Below are 16,141 nucleotides of genomic sequence, written 5' to 3'. Positions count from 1 at the left end.
GCCCTTCCCAGAGGAACTACAGAGAGAGGGCAAAAAGTTCCAGCCAAGGTCAGTCTTGAAAAGGTTAGAATTCAATTGCCAGCTCTCACATTTTCATTTCAATCTCAAATGTTTCCTGGTAGGAGCTCTGTATTTCTTAGGTCTTATGTTTGTCTCATCATGAAGTTTCTTGACAAAACTTCTGGTAAGACTCCTGACGCTAACAAGGATGTGTAGAATATAGTGACATAGGCAAACATATCTAAAAAAACCCCAACAAACCAACTCTGTGAAGATAGTTCAACTCGCACCAGATTTTAAGGTTCTTTTAAAAGGACAGACTTTGATGGGCTTCAAAGCTGCAGGCCTTCAAAACTGCAGCACCACGGTCTTCTCTCTCTTGTTCCAATACCTAAATGTAACATTTGCCAAAAAAAAAAAAAATTAATGAAATGTACTGGTGGGACAGTGGCAGTGTGCACCAGGTTTAATGTGTGTTGTGTAGTAAAATGTCCCCTCTTCCCACAGCACAGTGTCTTCCAGGAAATCTGTGAAGTAGCTGACCTAAACTATAGCTGGATTTCAAATCCTTCCTTTTCTGTTTTTGTTTTTTTGCCTTTTTTTTTTTAATATTGGTATATAAAGAGGAAGAAAGTAGGAACAGCAGAAGTAGTCAGGCAACCCTACAAGTCAAGTAGCAAGAAGGAATTTGGAAACTGAGCATTAGGTGATAGTGGAAAAACTATTTTATCTTTCTTCCAACTAACCCTTGACCATCTTTTTTTCTTCACCTTTCCTACCAGACTGAAGTGAGTACCCACTCATTTACTCTTCCAAAGTGCAGGAATGCTTATTTGAGGTGAATGGAAATTGGGAATGCGAAAACAATAGCATGTCATTTACCATATTCTTGGAACTTTCCATTTCCTGCCTGATCATCATCATGGCGAGGCTTCGCGAACGAAGATTTGGGAAGGCTCTATCCACATTTGCTACAGGCACGTGTTTCCTACCTGAAATACAGAGATAAATATGGGTAGATCTTAAAAACTGGCCTAGTTCAAATGTGTGAACAACTGTGTAACAGTAGGGAGAAGACTGAACTGCTGCCTTACCTGTTCTTGTGCACTCTAAGGTAGTCTATGTTTGTGGGTTTGCTTGTCTTCTAAAATAAGAATTTTTTCCAATTCAGGCAAAATTCCTGTCTTATCTGTCTATTCAATGAATTATTTTTGTTTTGACCTCTTCTCTAGATGCTGTTATTAGTGTCTGACATGTTCAGCAGCTGCAGTGGAAGCAGAGCAGTGACCTGACTGCTCTCAACAGTTGTTGCTCCAGTCGCATAGGATATCATGACTTCATTTTGTACCTCCTAATAGATTAAAATAAGGAGTTGAATAAAGCAGTTATGAAAGTGAAAGCAGTGTATTTGGCACCCTAGACATATATGCAGGTGAGCTGAGCCTGAGGTGACCAGGAGTAAAAATGTTATTTTAGTTACCAGCTATAACAGAAGGGAGACAATAATCTGTGCAATAGCACAGGCTGCTTCACGTAGTTCAGGTCTGCATTGGAGGACTCCTCACTGCTCTTTCGGAAGAAACAACTACATGTGGTACAGAATAGAGTAACAAACCTGGAGTAGTTGATTACTGTAAGTTTTTATGAGTCCAGGAGATTGGCATCTCTAAGGACATTGTGGTGCTAGGATAATTCAGCCAGTTTGAAACAACCTAACTTGGATACTTCATCAACATGAGTATCCATGTGGGCTAAATCACCCTGCAATTAACGTTACAGGCACAGCCAGAGATATTTTGTATTTGCCAAAAAGAAAATAAAACCAGTTGAGGTTCAAGGTGTGGGATCAGAAGTCAAGCCATGTGGCAGGTGTTGTCTGCAGAACTGGACTTGCTTTATAGGTCAACTCCACTAGGACAGGTCTGTCTCCTGATTGCTATGGTTCTAGGAAGAGAACTTTTTCAGTTGCATCCACTGATGCTTAAAATTAAAGATTTTGAGGGTATTTTAGTAGATGCTGCTAGTTTTGTTATTTTCTTTAGTGCTGCTTGACCTTACTGAAAGATGTAATACAGACTACTTCCTGTGAGATGGTTAAGGGAAAGTTCAGAATTTCCAAAGAAATTGGTAGTTCAAGAATGTCTGATGTTAAAAGGTCAGACTCTGGTAGCCGTGAGGGATCAAGTGCCTCATAGTTCCTAGGAAACCACAAGACTTCTCTTTCTCTGTGAGTATGGCTACAGTGCATCCATAGCTGGGCTTTGAAGAGTTCTGTTGCTCGTGGTGATGATCTTATCCATATGAGCGGGCAAGGTAGCAATATGGTCTAACCTGCTTCATTCCTGGCAGTCAATCAGTTCATCCCCTTTGTGCCTGGTAGTTCTGTAGTTGTTGTCATATCCTGGGATGTGCATTTATGGTTCTTACCCATACTTTATTGTATTTGTTTATTGTAGGAAGACTGCCTTTGGATTGTGAGCCCCTTGGACATGGTGATGCAGATGTACCTACAGGGTCAGGCCCGGATAGCTGAGATTTAAGGTAAGCCTTTGCTGAAAAATAGATGCAAATGTGAACCAAGAACTAAAGGTTGTTGTTTTTCTTATTTTTCCTTTTTCTTTTCCTGGAGTTGTTTCTATCAAACATTTAAAGAAGAATCTGTGTGTGCCTCCTAGTGTGTATTTAGCTTTAATAAAATGCAGTGACATAATAGTTAAGATCCCAGAGTAGACTTTAGGACCTTCAGAAAAGCTGATTGGTATTTAAATACCTAGGAGATGCTTGTGCAGCTTTAGGAAGAAATGTTATGCAGTAAGAAAGTGACAATACGAGTTTCTGAAACTTCATCTCAGTATTCATTGAGAGGCAGCAAGCAGCTGAGATGGACCCCCTGTTCCAGCCTTTCTATCATTCATTCTTCCAACTGTTGTATAACAAAATAGCTTCAACCATTCTAGACTATGTACAATTTCTTCAAATGTAACATTTTAATTAGTTACAGATCTGTACTCTCTTTCATGTTGCCCACTCTTCAAGATTGATTATATATTTGCAGTTTAGATTTGATTCAGTTTTTCTCAGTTCTTGGATAAGGGAGAGCGTTTCCCTGTGTGAACACAAACCAAAAACAAAAGGTACCTTTTTGTGTGTGTGTTTGTGTAGCAGATTCTGTCTGTTCCACAAAGGCAGAGCTCCCATAACTTTGTGAGATTAATCTTGCTCTTGGAGAATTGTGTAATTTTTGTTACTGGAGAGATGTGATTTCTTGGACATGATCAGCAAGGTCTCGCTGGTTCGTATCAGCATGATAGTATATAGGTGATCTATCTTTTAACTTTCCTAAAAGAAAATTGATGTCTAATTCTGATCATACTGCCTAGCAAGAGCTGTCATCCTGTTAGTTCTCTTGCTACATGTAGCCTATGTTTTTTCACAGAGGTACAGTAGACGCCTTTTCAGTTGTTGCTACAGAATTACGTGAGAGCTGTGTTCCTTGCAACTTGTCACAGGTCCTGAAAGCTGTGAGAACGTGGTGGAAAGAGTGGAAGTTTGAATAAAAGCTTCTTTTGCTGGTTTTAACACATTAGAAAAGTGGGGGACTGGGACAGTTCTTGCTCTTACATTCGCTAGAGAGCTTTGAAAAGTTGGAAGGGTTTGCAGTAGAAAAGCAAAACATAACCTTGATAGCTTGGATTATGGCAAAAAGGGAATTGAATCTGGACAATTCAGAATTAAAGCATTTGTATAAAGTCTCCTCCAAAAATGTTAGAGCAAGCACATTCACATCACATTTATTGGCTGCATGGTTTCTATGCAGTGAATAATTTAATGAAGGTGAGCAGAAGTAGCCTGTTCTTGCAATACTAATGCAGGTATGTGAACAGTCATGGGAATTTAATTTCTTAAGGGTAATATGTGTAGAGAAGTAAGATTCAGGCTGCATGGTTTCTATGCAGTGAATAATTTAATGAAGGTGAGCAGAAGTAGCCTGTTCTTGCAATACTAATGCAGGTATGTGACCAGTCATGGGAATTTAATTTTTTAAGGTTAATATGTACTTCACTTCTTTCAACAAAGACTCAAGTAAGTCAAGCCTCCAGAGAATTTCTTGCTGAACTTGTTTCTTTGTATATACCATCATAAAATGGTTGTAACCTTCAGAAGATGATGCTGTTAGACCATGTGAATGAATATTCTGGCTGTATTTAAAAAAGAATCAACAACTAAAACGAGGTTTATTTTAGCAGACAGTTTATACAACTAGAGTTTGTTAACTGTACACAATTTACACACTTAAAGTGACGTAGCTGGATGAGGTGTGATAACTAAGCCACATGCTCTTTGGATATATAGTCTTCGGATGAACATATTCAAGTTTTTCCACAGCATCTTGCAATACTGTGCAGTATTTACTGTATCTGTAACTGGATTATAATGTATGTTCATTAAGCAATTACATGGACTTCAGATTATCAGACTGTAAAATGATGGAAGAAAATTGGTGATCTCTGGAGGTCATGACCCAGCTTTCTACTTCGTTGCTGGAGTTGCATCTGAGTAAGACTGAACAGTTGACTTTGGAGGCTGGAAAATGTGCAGGGTGCAATCAGATGAGTCACTTATACTCTCTTTTCATGTCATTCCAGTAGACACAGTTTATGACCAGGTATTTTGTTTTTTAATTTACAGCGTTGGCTTTTCTAGCAGCATATCATTTATCATGTACTACCTGTACTGTGTGACTTCCACAAAGACAGAAGAGGCAAGGCTTCATGTGCAAGTTCATGTGCTATCTTGCTGGACACTTAAGCAGCCCTGCTTATATATAAAGAAACATGAAGTGTTCCTTCTAATACTGGTGTATTTTTAATTACATAAATAACTCTTGCTGGCTAGTGTAGCTTGCAAAAACAGTGAACTGTTTAATTTATGCCATCTAGGATGGAAATGGAACACTGGGGATGCCCAGTTTTATAAATCCCTTGTCAATGCAGCAGTCTCCTTCAGGTTAATGTTCTTGCCAACCCCCCTGGAAACTTCATCCTCTCCCTTCTCAAGCTAAAGGCAAAAGGATTTACTTCCTATTTATTTTTTCAATAAGATTGTTTCCCCCTACTGTGGTTTCAATTCAGCTGGGTTTTTTTAATACTTTGTAAGCTGAATTATTAATGCTTGCACCATTTTAAAAAATAATGCCATGCAGTACCTGACAATCTCTTACTGACCCAGCAGGTGAGGCTTTTTTTTTCTTTTTTTTTTTTCTGTTTTGAGAACAGTTTACTTGAACTTTTGCACTTCACTGATACAGAACAGTACTACTAGACTTCTTGCAAAAGCCAAGCTTACAGGGAATGTCATCCTGTCGAAAGTGGTTTGCTCTTACACAATATGCTTTTGTTAAAGTGTGTGTGTTTGGTATGGTTCCTGTTGTGCCTGTTATTCTCTGGCAATATTACTTGTGTTCAGTTTACCTGAGAGTGGAAGTGTTAGTGTTGGCATAGCCTGGTGTTTTGTGCGGAGGGTCCAGGTCTTCAGTTCTGTTTAAAAGTCTATCAGCTCTCCACCTTCTACCTTGTTGGTAAGGACTGATCTTATGCTATTTTCTCTATACAATTCCTCTCAGACTTTAGGACTGCATTACTTTAAGGCATCCTCAAAACTTTGATTTTGACCCATCCAGGTCTGATGCTTCTTTCTGTAATAAAGCTTTTGAGGAGCAGCTTGTCCACCTGGGTAATTTCTTCCTAATTTCCATTCAGTGAAAGCTTTCGGGTTTGTTTCTAGGATTTGAATTACTTATCCCTCTTCCAAAGCTTTTATTGCAGCGCCCTACTGAAAACATCAGAAATTTTCAACTTTAGGAATATGTTTCCCCCAAAACTGTAATAACTCAAGAGTGTTGTTATAAAGCCATGCAAAGCAAGAGAGGGTCAAAAAATCTGAGAAGCAATGACTCAGTTGTAATGCTTTTGCTCATTTCTTTGAATTGTGGATTCTAACCTCATTAGTGGCTTCTACAAACCTTGGTGTTCATGACTTGCAACTGATACCTTTTCTAAAAACAGAGGGAGGGAGGAGAGGGAGTACTCTGTTTATTTCAACAACCACAAGCAACACTTCCAAAATACACTTGTGGTTGTATCGCAGAGTTATGAATCTTAGGTTATCTAGTGGTGACTAACATGGTGAGACAGTAGCCTAATATGTCCAGGCTTTATTTAGAAAAGGTAATTCTTGTTGAAGACAACACCAGTGTTTCATTCACTGTTTGCTGAATCCATAAGTACAGGTATCAAGTCTGTTGAAGTTCACGATGCCAAGATACAGCAGCTCTCCTTTCAGGGTCTGACTACAAGTTTTAAAGGATTTTGCAGTACAGAAAGAAACAAATTCCTCTCCACCTCCAGCTTCTCTCCTTCCAAATGCACTTTTTAGGTTGTTCTGTGGTTTGATCAAAGTTAACAAAGGGTCGTGATATCTCTGGATCAGGTAGATTTTTCTCTTACCTTGTGGTGATTTTTTTAAACACTATTATCTCATTAGAGAGGTGGTTCACAAATAGATTGTAACAGCTTTCTAAATTCTTCAGCCCAAGCCTGGATTATACCAGTTGTTACATTTAGAGAATCCTACAGGTTAAGAAAAAAATTACTTTTTTTTCCTCACTGCAAGTTAAACCTGTAGAGTCTGTGTGTGCATCTTCAGTAAGGCAGGAATCTTCTACTGTTCTGCCTGTTTAAAAATAAAATGGAAGAGCAAATCCTCTCTGGCAAACTGGGAGTTCCTCAGTTTTTGGGTTATATACAGTTTTCATTGAAGATAAGCTGGTTTGGGGGGCATAGGCTTTGACAAAGAACATGTGGCTTTATTCCCATGGACAGACAATGCAGCTGAACTGGGGATTACTGAATACTGTGGAGTCCTCCCTGACTTGCCACCTTCTCATTGATTCAGAGTGCAGGGAATTGTTTGCCCCTGTGGCAATAACATCATTTTAATATTTCTCTGGTAGTGAAAGAATGAATGATATCTTCTTCCAGAAAGACAGAAAGTGTTTGTGTTGGTTTGGGGTTTTCTTTTAAAGTGTTGTTGGTTTTGGTGTTGTTTTTTTTTTTTTTTTAAGATAAATAAAAAAATCTTCTGTGGGTCATTTTAGGCTCTCAGAAACTTGAATGTGCTAAATGAGTATGTTTCCCTAGCTGAGCCAATAGGGATAGCCAGGCACAGGCAACACTTTTATCCCACGAAAGGGAGGAGGGGTGAATGAGCCAGAAGATATAAGCTGAAACAAAGCCATGCTGTCCTTCTGAGTCATTCGCATACACTGGATGGGTAAGGCTTCCTGCTTCCTGGGACACAGAAGTGGGGTCATGATTCTAACAATGGACGTTGGTAAGTCACCTTTTATTAAATTTGTCTGTGGGTTTTTTTCTGGGAAGTCTCTCCTTCCCCTTCCCTCCCTAGCTGAAAAGAAGATATCTGTAAACTGGGAGGCTGAATGGTTAAATAAAAGAATGCTTAATCCAGACTTCGCATGCTGTGTGCACTTCACTGTGTGTTACACTGGTGTTATTTCTTGACTGTTACTCATCGAAGCATATATCCTCTCTTGCAAAGCAAGACCTTGGTATCAAAAGTGTGTCTGTTAATTTGTACTTCTATCTTCATTGGGACAGAACCTGTGGCTTGAGAAGTACATGATGTCTCACTCTCTTTGATAATAGATGTGGATAGTGTCTGGAAGATACATGCTAGATCTTAGGCTTGTTGAAAAGAGTTAGTGGTGAACTAATGTATTGGCTGTGGCTTCCTCTACTCTGTGTTTACAGAAATTTTGTATTGGGGAGGAAGAGGGAAAAACTACTGCATTTCTGTGGTAGGCAGCTCTCCGTTATGTGCTTATAGCCAAGAAGTGTACGTGAAAAAGCACACACGGGATTTGGGTTTTTTTAAATTAGATACGAAAGTGAAATCTTTAACAAAGTTCCCTGTGTGATAGGGAGAATGAACATAGAGCGGTTTCTATAAAAGAAACAAGCAATCCCAGTCCTGCTTCTTGAGAGGGGGTGTGTTTCCATGTCATAACTTGCATCCTTCAAATTCCACTGTAATAAAAGACCTTGGATTTTAAATGGTTATGGATAGGACATAAAGCACCAGTGGTTGTGCTCTGGCAGCATGCTCTCGGCTGCTCCTTCCCTTTACCAGCTGCAAGCATGCCTGCTGCATTTTTAAGAGGTCTGTTGAACTTTTGTCAGCAGTTGGTTCGGCTACTTTTTTTTCACCACAGTGCAGAAGCATAATGTGACATGTTCTGCAAGCTCTGTTCAAAGTGATAAACTTAGTCGGGTAGATCTTGCCAGTCTGTTTTATCTACTTGTCACATGCTGGGTTTACTCCATGCTAATGAAAAGCTCACTGTCCCCTGTGTTTGTGTATTGATTCAGTTGGGCATATGCTGGGCCCTAAAGGGAAAAACTCTCTGTGCCTTCTTATGGCTCTTTAACTTTACCGAGACTTCCAGAAGGTGACCCAGCTGGGTTCTTCATGCACAATTTAGAGGAGATAGCAAACCACTTCATTTAACCCACTCACACCTAATTAAAGTTGTTTTGTTATCGTCTGTGTAGCCAGTGACTCTTTTTGTGTTCAAGGTATGTCACAAACTTTGCAAATCACTTAAAACCCAGGCCTTTAACTGAGATGATGAAATTTAACACAAGCTCTAAGAGGAGTAAGATGGTGCATGGCTGACAATTTTCCATTAAGTGGAAGATGATTTTTTTATTAAGTGATTTTTTTGGCCCTTCCTTTAGAGTAGCTTCTAGAGGAGCCAAATTTCAGGCCCTTGAAGCAGTTTGAATACCAGGAATTGTTGATCCTCTTCTACCCTTGCTTGAATAAGGATTGGTGCCTAGATTGTAGATGTCATGCCATGTATTTTAGGAGGATGCCCTGGCACTGTTCAGAATTTACATGCTTGTGGAAGATAGAGATAACAGGTTTTGCTCACAAGACATTTCTTCCCCTTTAAAGTACCAGAGTTCCTGTACTGCCCTGGAGTAATTGAACTCTTTGTTTTGGAGAGACTGGGAGGATGTTAATAATATATGGTTGAAAAAAATACCTTTTATTTGCCTATAATTACATACTTTCATTGTGTGCTGTTTCTTTGCACTGTGAGGTGAACCATAAAGATAATACTGCTCACCTGTGTTTCATTGGATCCAAGCCTGATTTTTTTCCCCAGAACCATGTCACTGTACTGGTTTCTCCAGAACTACTGTGCTCTTGTAGTCCTAGTGGTGCTAATAATAATAATAATTAGCACTGTGCTCTTGTAGTCCTAGTGGTAATTTTCAGTTACAACTTGCATGGTTAGTAAACATATATTTTGGAAGATCTTAATTCTGTAAGAATTCTTAAATTATAGTTCTTAGCTTCTTTGTGGGAAAATGGTTCTAACTACCTGAAAGGAAACATTGTAATTCAAGGATTTATAACAGGGAATTCTAGTACTTCACAAGTGTATTTAGGTTACAGAAAAAAATATGCAAGCAATGCCTTATGCCTCAATCTGGGACATGGATGGTGCCCCATGAAGTTTATCTGCTTAGTTTCACCCACCTTTTAAAGCTGTCCTTGCTGTTCTTGGAACTGTTTGCTTATTTCAAATTGTATGTTTGCATTACAAGTCAGGGCTGATAACTTCTTTTATATGGGCATAAAATACTTTAGCTGTTTTTTACAGAATAAAACTTCTCTTCCTTAAGATAATTGTAAGAATAGTTGTGCATTTGTTTCAAATATGTATTTAATGCATTTAATGCTGCTGCATTTGTCTTAGCACCTTCTAATTTCTGTCAGGAGGAGGACTAAAAATGTTTTGGATGGGGGGAGTAAAAAGGAGGGCTACAAGACAGAGTTGACAGTATAATTGGATTTGAAGCAGCTACAGGCTGGGCTGTTGCAACAGCTGATTTGATCCTTCTGAGTTTCAAGAGCTATTTATGGTAGATTAGCTGTATCAAAGCTCTACTGTTCCAACCATAAAAGGTTGGTCCTCTGTGAAGTTGCCACACTGCATTTGGCTTAGTCCTCTGAGGTTGGAGAGCCTATAGCTTTTTATGTGGATAAATCCAGTGATGGATGGAAATACTAAAGGCAGATCAAGGAATAACACTGTTGAGGACTTCAGATGGCAGCGAACTCTTAAAAGGAGATTTTCACTAATAAATTTTTTGCTCTGATGTTTGGAATCAGCACTTGGATATAGCTCCTGCATATTTACTGCATTTGGTGAACGCATGCTTTTAGGAAAGCGCTGTTCTAAATTTATCTGACTTATCTGAATCATCTTGACTGCACATGTACTTGCCAGCCATGCATGTTGATATTTGGTAACTTTTGTGAAGTCACTTTTCTGTTTTCTAAGCGGGTGAGTGTTAGGTCCTTTGGAAAGAAATCTTAGCTAAAGTAAGTAACTTCTTTAAAACAAGAATTATTAAATACTTGGCTAAAGAGAGCTTCAGGCGATATCTGTAACTATTTTGAGAAGACTTTGATTCCTTTTGCTACATCCTTCTGTCCTCTGTGTAAAGGCAGACAAGTGGATTTTTTACAGGACTCTGAAGTAAGTAGCACCTTGTCCGGAGAGCTTGCACGCAGTCGCTCGAGTCACTCGTTTGAGAATATTCGCAGCATTGTCAGGTCGAAATGCAAGTGGGTTTATTCCAGCCTGTGCATGCCAGTCCTTCAGCCTTCCTTAAGGCATTTTGTGTTTTTATTTTCGAGTTTTGCTTAGACGATGAGTTCATTCTGCTATGAATGGAAAGTCCTGTCACTGGTTGGTTTGTGTGATGTGTCTATTCTTTTTCAGTTTTAATATGTGAACCTTAGCCACAGTACTACAAACGGCTATAAGAGCACTTATATAGCAACAAAAGTTTTCAGTAGTAATTTTCTCTTGTGTTTAAGAAGTTCTATAAACACCTGTGAATACTGTTGCATTGGATAACTCTTGTATTTTGAGACTTGGAGTGTTCCGAAGAAAGCTTCCTCCAACTTTCCATTCTCTTATTTTTAAACATTATCAGAACACCACAGGTGGAAGTTACTGGCACTATTTTACCTTCCTCTCCTGCAGCAGTATCCTTGCAGGCAGTTACTCGAGCCAGTTGTTTGAGAATATTCACAGTGTTGTCAGGTTGAAATGCAAGTGGGTTTATTCCAGCCTGTTAAAGGGGGGGAGCATAAGGGACAGGGGGATGGGAAGAAAAGTTTCCTTGCTTCAAGGATATCCCAGGTGCTATATTTTAATCTCCAGAAACAAGAATGGTGTCCTTGCCAAAAAAAAATCTCAATTTCCCTTTGAGGAACTAGCAATTTAAGGCCATCTTCCATTTTCTTTGGATCACAAATCTATATTTCTCTGTCAAATGTATCCAGAATTTTTATTCTGAATTCTATAAGCCTTTGTTTTAGCCCAGGGAATACCAGAAGACAGAACATATCTGGAGCATTACTGTTTAAAAACAACTGTATCAGTTTAGGAATGGGAATATTTTATTGGAATAACCAATAAAATATATATATTAAATTTTTCTCACACAGACTTTGTTAGATATACATTTAAATACTCACCTCTATCCGTGTATTTTATAGGAGATAGAATCAGTCTACCTGCAGAAGCAGTGAGGATATGGAAGAAACTGCCTGATCAATATACTCCTTCAGACAGCTTCTTAATTTTTGTGTTGGATTAACAGATGTGTGCTTCAGTTTGATACCTGACTTTAAAATGTTTTTACATCATTTCCAGTAAAATTAGTATTTTTAAGAAGCATCCTTTTTTATGTGATCTGATTTTGTTTTCCTTTGCTAATTACATTTTAAAAAGCATGTTGCTAAAAATTACTCCACCATTTTAACACGCCTGTTTTGTACCTGTTAACCTGTTAGAAGGTGTCAATGCCTTAAAAGCCTTAAAACCACAGAGCCATCAGATATGGAAGTTAAATACCTCAGAGTGTGCAGAAGAGCAGGAATACACTGGTAGAGATCTTAACTTGAATTTCAGACTCAAGTGCACTATCAGTATAATGCAGGAAATATTTTGATTGATGAAAAGTAACAATATCTGCTCCTCTTCATGCAGCAAAGGCTTAAATGTAATGGAATAGGTAAATTTTCTTCCCCAGCTCAATTTAAGTGTTAATTCTACCTCATCCTGTGCTGTTTTGTCTTGGTTGAATTGCTAAATTACATTTTTGGCAAAAATTTCCAGTAAGAAGGAGAATTTCAGATTTTTCTGGGCATTATTCTGCAGGACTTTAGCTTGGTAGTTGACATTTCTTTGCTAAATTCTTTGATAGTTTATATGGGATAAAGGTAGTGGGGATATGCAAGCAGTATTAATCTGTCTTTGAACTATGCCATTTTTATACAGAGAAGAGACATTATAACTGTACACAGAGCTCCCCAAAACCATCTAGTTGAGGAACAGTAAAATGATAGTGCAGATTTCTTCTTCACAGTGAGTCAAGGTAGACTTGAAGAGGGTAGAGTTGAGCCATTTGTGGCCAAGACATTTCCAGACAGGTCAGAGGAGTCTTTTGCCAGTTTTCTGTGTGGAAAGTATATGTGTCTTATACATCCTAACACATTATGAGCTGAGGTTTCTCTTTTGTGTAGGTTTATGTTGATGAAGTGCTTTGAAAGCTTTATATAGTCTTACTACGTTTGTTTATGCGAAAGGATATTGAGAGTGTGTAGAATTTGTGGTTTGTGGTTTTGGGTTTTTTTTAAGTGCAACATTGTCATTTTACTTGCTTAGAACATGTTCAGAAGATCAGCTCTTGTCTATGAAACCTTTAATATGATGAACAGGGGAGAAATGGCGCAAGCTTATTTAGTTTAAATTGTCATTGTTTGAGTTCGTGTTTGTTCCCCAATGTGTTGGCTGTTGTACATGGCAATTTCACTGCAGTTTTCAGGAGGCAAAAGCTGCGGAATAGTTTGCAGTAACGGGATGGCTGAGATTATTCCCTTAGCAGAGGCATTGTGATTCACAGTGTGTTTTCTTGCTGGATGCAGAGGCTTCTGTTTGTCCATGGAAAAGTCTCCGTTTGGCATAATGGAGGAGAATAGTGATCTTACAAAGGAATTAGTGTGCACAATGGTCTCACCTTATTAGTTCCCTGGTTTTGCTGCTTTCCCAATTAGACACTTTAGGGTTAACAGACACATTGGAAGGTCGTGATTTTTAATAAGCAAAACATGTCCTACTTGGAGTCTGCCTTAAGCAGATAAGAATGCATTGGGTAACTGGTGATAAAAATGCTTCTGATGTCACTTATTCACGTGGTGGTGTGTTGAAGGGAGTCTTTCATTAGAGCGGGTACAACAACTATGCACAATAAATCTTTGCTGATTTATTTGGATTCAGTTGATGGAATGGTCTCTCTTTGCTCTAATGATGCCAGTTTTCAGAGTTTAAAAAAAAAAAATATCTTTCAAAGACCCAGATTAAAATAGTTTGAATTTCCAGACACATCTCTCTTCAGGTATACAAAAAAGCATCATGAGAAACTCAGACCATCATGTGCTGTAATAACTAAGGCTAGCTACATTTCTAAAGCAACTTGAGGCTCCATCATACCATTACAGAGGAAGTGTGCAATTTCCCAAAAGAACTCAGCCGTCTGACACTAAAAGATGCCATGCTGTTACTAGTGGTCTGTTACAAAGGAACTGCATTTAGGTGTTACTGCCAAAGTACTGTAAGAAGTTAATAATACTTCCATGGAGTTAATGACTGCCAAATGTGCTCCTCGTGGCTTATACCTGTAAGACTCTTGGCAGTCAGCAAAGACCCACAGGATTTCATTCTTGCTTTGTTATATCAGCCTCAGATTTAGACAAAAATAATATCTATTCCCCAAAATAAAACAAAGGTAGCACTGTCTCCTATTAGCTCGCTGCGGAAGGATGAAGGAGTGTGGATTAATGTTTCAGAACAGTTGCACCAAGTGTTCTAGAGAATATGCAAGTCATATGTGCTTTACATGTGACTTTTTCAATCTTGCCCTTTCTGACAAGAAGCCCAGTTAAGGCTCAGAGACAGCTACAATAACTCTTTAACTCTTAGAAAATAATTGCCCCAACTGTTTATATTACCATGAAAAACGGACAGTATTTCAATGTATTTTCCATTAAGAGCCAACTGGCCCTGAAAGCAAGGTGAGATCCTACTGAAAGCAGCATTTCAGGCAGCTGTTGGCATTCCAGCGGTGACTAGGGTTGGTCAGGCTAACCATGTAGCCACAAGTTAGGTCTGGGAGTTAAGACCTGGGTTCGCTTGGCTTCAGTGTCAGTCATCGTAACACCTGCCTGTCTTCAGTTACAATAAAAAAAACTTGCTGGATTTTTTAACACAGGCAACTGGAGCTGAACAACTGACACAGTTGTTGCTCCAGCAGCACTAGATTTCACTTTTTATTCCCTTTCATTGTGAAGACAAGTAGCTGTTTTTTGCAGTGAGTAAAGCTAACCTTGAATTACATATTTTTTATTGTAGTCAAACATCCAGAGCATATAACTTGTTTGAAAAACAGACTTAAGGCTTCAGTGTTGATAACTAAGCAACTTGAAGCTGAGGCAAATAAAAGCTTATTGCATGCCTTAAAAACTCTAGAGTTAGTTTTTACTAACCTATTTCAAACAAAAAAACATATGCTAACTCCCTGAGTTGAACTCAGCAAAACCTGTGTGAATTGTACAAGTTGACTTTGAAAACATAGCTCAACCCCTGCCTCTTCATTCTGATCAGATAGTAGGGTGTGGCTTTGCAAGTAAGGAAACTGCGTTTAGAGGTTGTGGTTCAGAATAAGAAACTTCATTTTATACCAGTAAGATTAACTCTGGTCTTTAAAAGCTGCATTACAGATGCAATACTAAATTCTTGTGTTGAAGTTTCCCATCTTTCCTACTTCCATTCCTTAAATTATACTTTATAAAATAGCACAGAATATGTTTTGATTATAGAACTCTACATACTAAAATATTCTCTTTATCAGCACACAGATATGTAAAGGTGTGTTACAAATGTAACTGTGGCAGATGCAGTTTCGATATTGTCAGAATGCAGTATCAGTTTGTATGTGGAACTGTTGGAAATTATTACTGTAGCTCTGCAAAAAATAAAAGACATTGCACTCTCAGTCAACCAACTGTCCTGAGAATGAACAAAACCATTAGAAGGTTTTTTGTGGTCAGTTCTGCTTATCAGAATCCTCTAGAATTGTGTTTCAAGTTGCTACAGTTGTTTTGTACCTGAAACATAGTGAATTAGAACACCTCTGGAAGAAATATCTTCTGTTTGCAAAAATTGTGTTTGGTGTGTGGACAACTTCGATTTTTTTTTTCCTTGTTGAAATTTCTAGAAAGGATAAGGGTCTTTTGGCTTATTCAGAGCAAGAAAGACTAACTGAACTAACCACTTATGCTGACAAAGGTAAGGTCATTAATTTTGTGAAATGACGTGCAAATCTACCCTTGACATCTCCCGAGGATTTCGGAGGAGTATGGATCAGGCAGGTAGATATGTATGTGTACATGTGTCTGTAAAGGCCAAATAGACTTACACAAACATATTGCCACTTTCAGCAGCTGTAAGTCATGCAGTGAAGAGCCAGGCAGGCCAACAGTGCTGGTGCCAGGAGGATTGGCATGTAGGAATCTGTGCCAAGTCTTCATCAGGCTCCTGATTGCCATGTGTATTTGAAGAGTGACCTGTCCAGATGGAGGTCTTGCAGAGGTGGGAACAGCATGTTTAAGCTGTAGAAAACCTGGCTGGGTTAAGTGCTTTGAGAAAATAGCAAGGACTTGTTTGTCTTGAAGTACATCAGAGCTCAAAAGGACAGATTTGATGATCTTGTGCTCACTTATAGCACAGTATGACAGATAAGAGATAAGTGTTGAGATCAGAGGAACTCTGGTAACTGAAAGAGTTTTGAAGTTAAAAAAGCTCCTGTATGTGCAAATAGTTGGCATTTCTCTTCTGACTAGAGGCTGGAAACCTTTGCTGATCAGTCATTAGGTGAAGTCACAACCCTTTATGTGTAAGAGCTATGTTTAGATG

At 38.7% G+C, this 16,141-nt stretch overlaps 1 protein-coding gene across 4 annotated transcripts in view; it reads left to right on the top strand.

The window, feature by feature from the left end:
• The first annotated feature begins 2,450 nt into the window (after positions 1–2,450).
• The window catches only part of SVIL (supervillin), a 110,099-nt gene continuing 96,408 nt past the window's right edge, over positions 2,451–16,141 (top strand). The window contains exon 1 of one of the 4 annotated variants that reach the window (XM_017820232.1): positions 2,451–2,541. Coding sequence is in view for 2 of the 4 variants with exons in the window: in XM_017820233.1 (XP_017675722.1) it covers positions 7,329–7,392 (64 nt within the window). In the remaining 2 variants the exon portion in view is untranslated. Of the gene's footprint in view, positions 2,542–7,325; positions 7,393–10,037; positions 10,634–16,141 lie in introns of those variants that run through there. The other 3 variants (XM_017820233.1, XM_017820227.1, XM_017820231.1) reach the window with 3 other exon arrangements.

Source organism: Lepidothrix coronata, unplaced genomic scaffold, assembly GCF_001604755.1.
Source record: "Lepidothrix coronata isolate B3197 unplaced genomic scaffold, Lepidothrix_coronata-1.0 Scaffold80, whole genome shotgun sequence".
In the NCBI taxonomy this organism is placed as follows: domain Eukaryota; kingdom Metazoa; phylum Chordata; class Aves; order Passeriformes; family Pipridae; genus Lepidothrix; species Lepidothrix coronata.
Note: the sequence above shows the minus strand (reverse complement) of the source record. Positions and strands in the feature narration are given on the sequence as shown.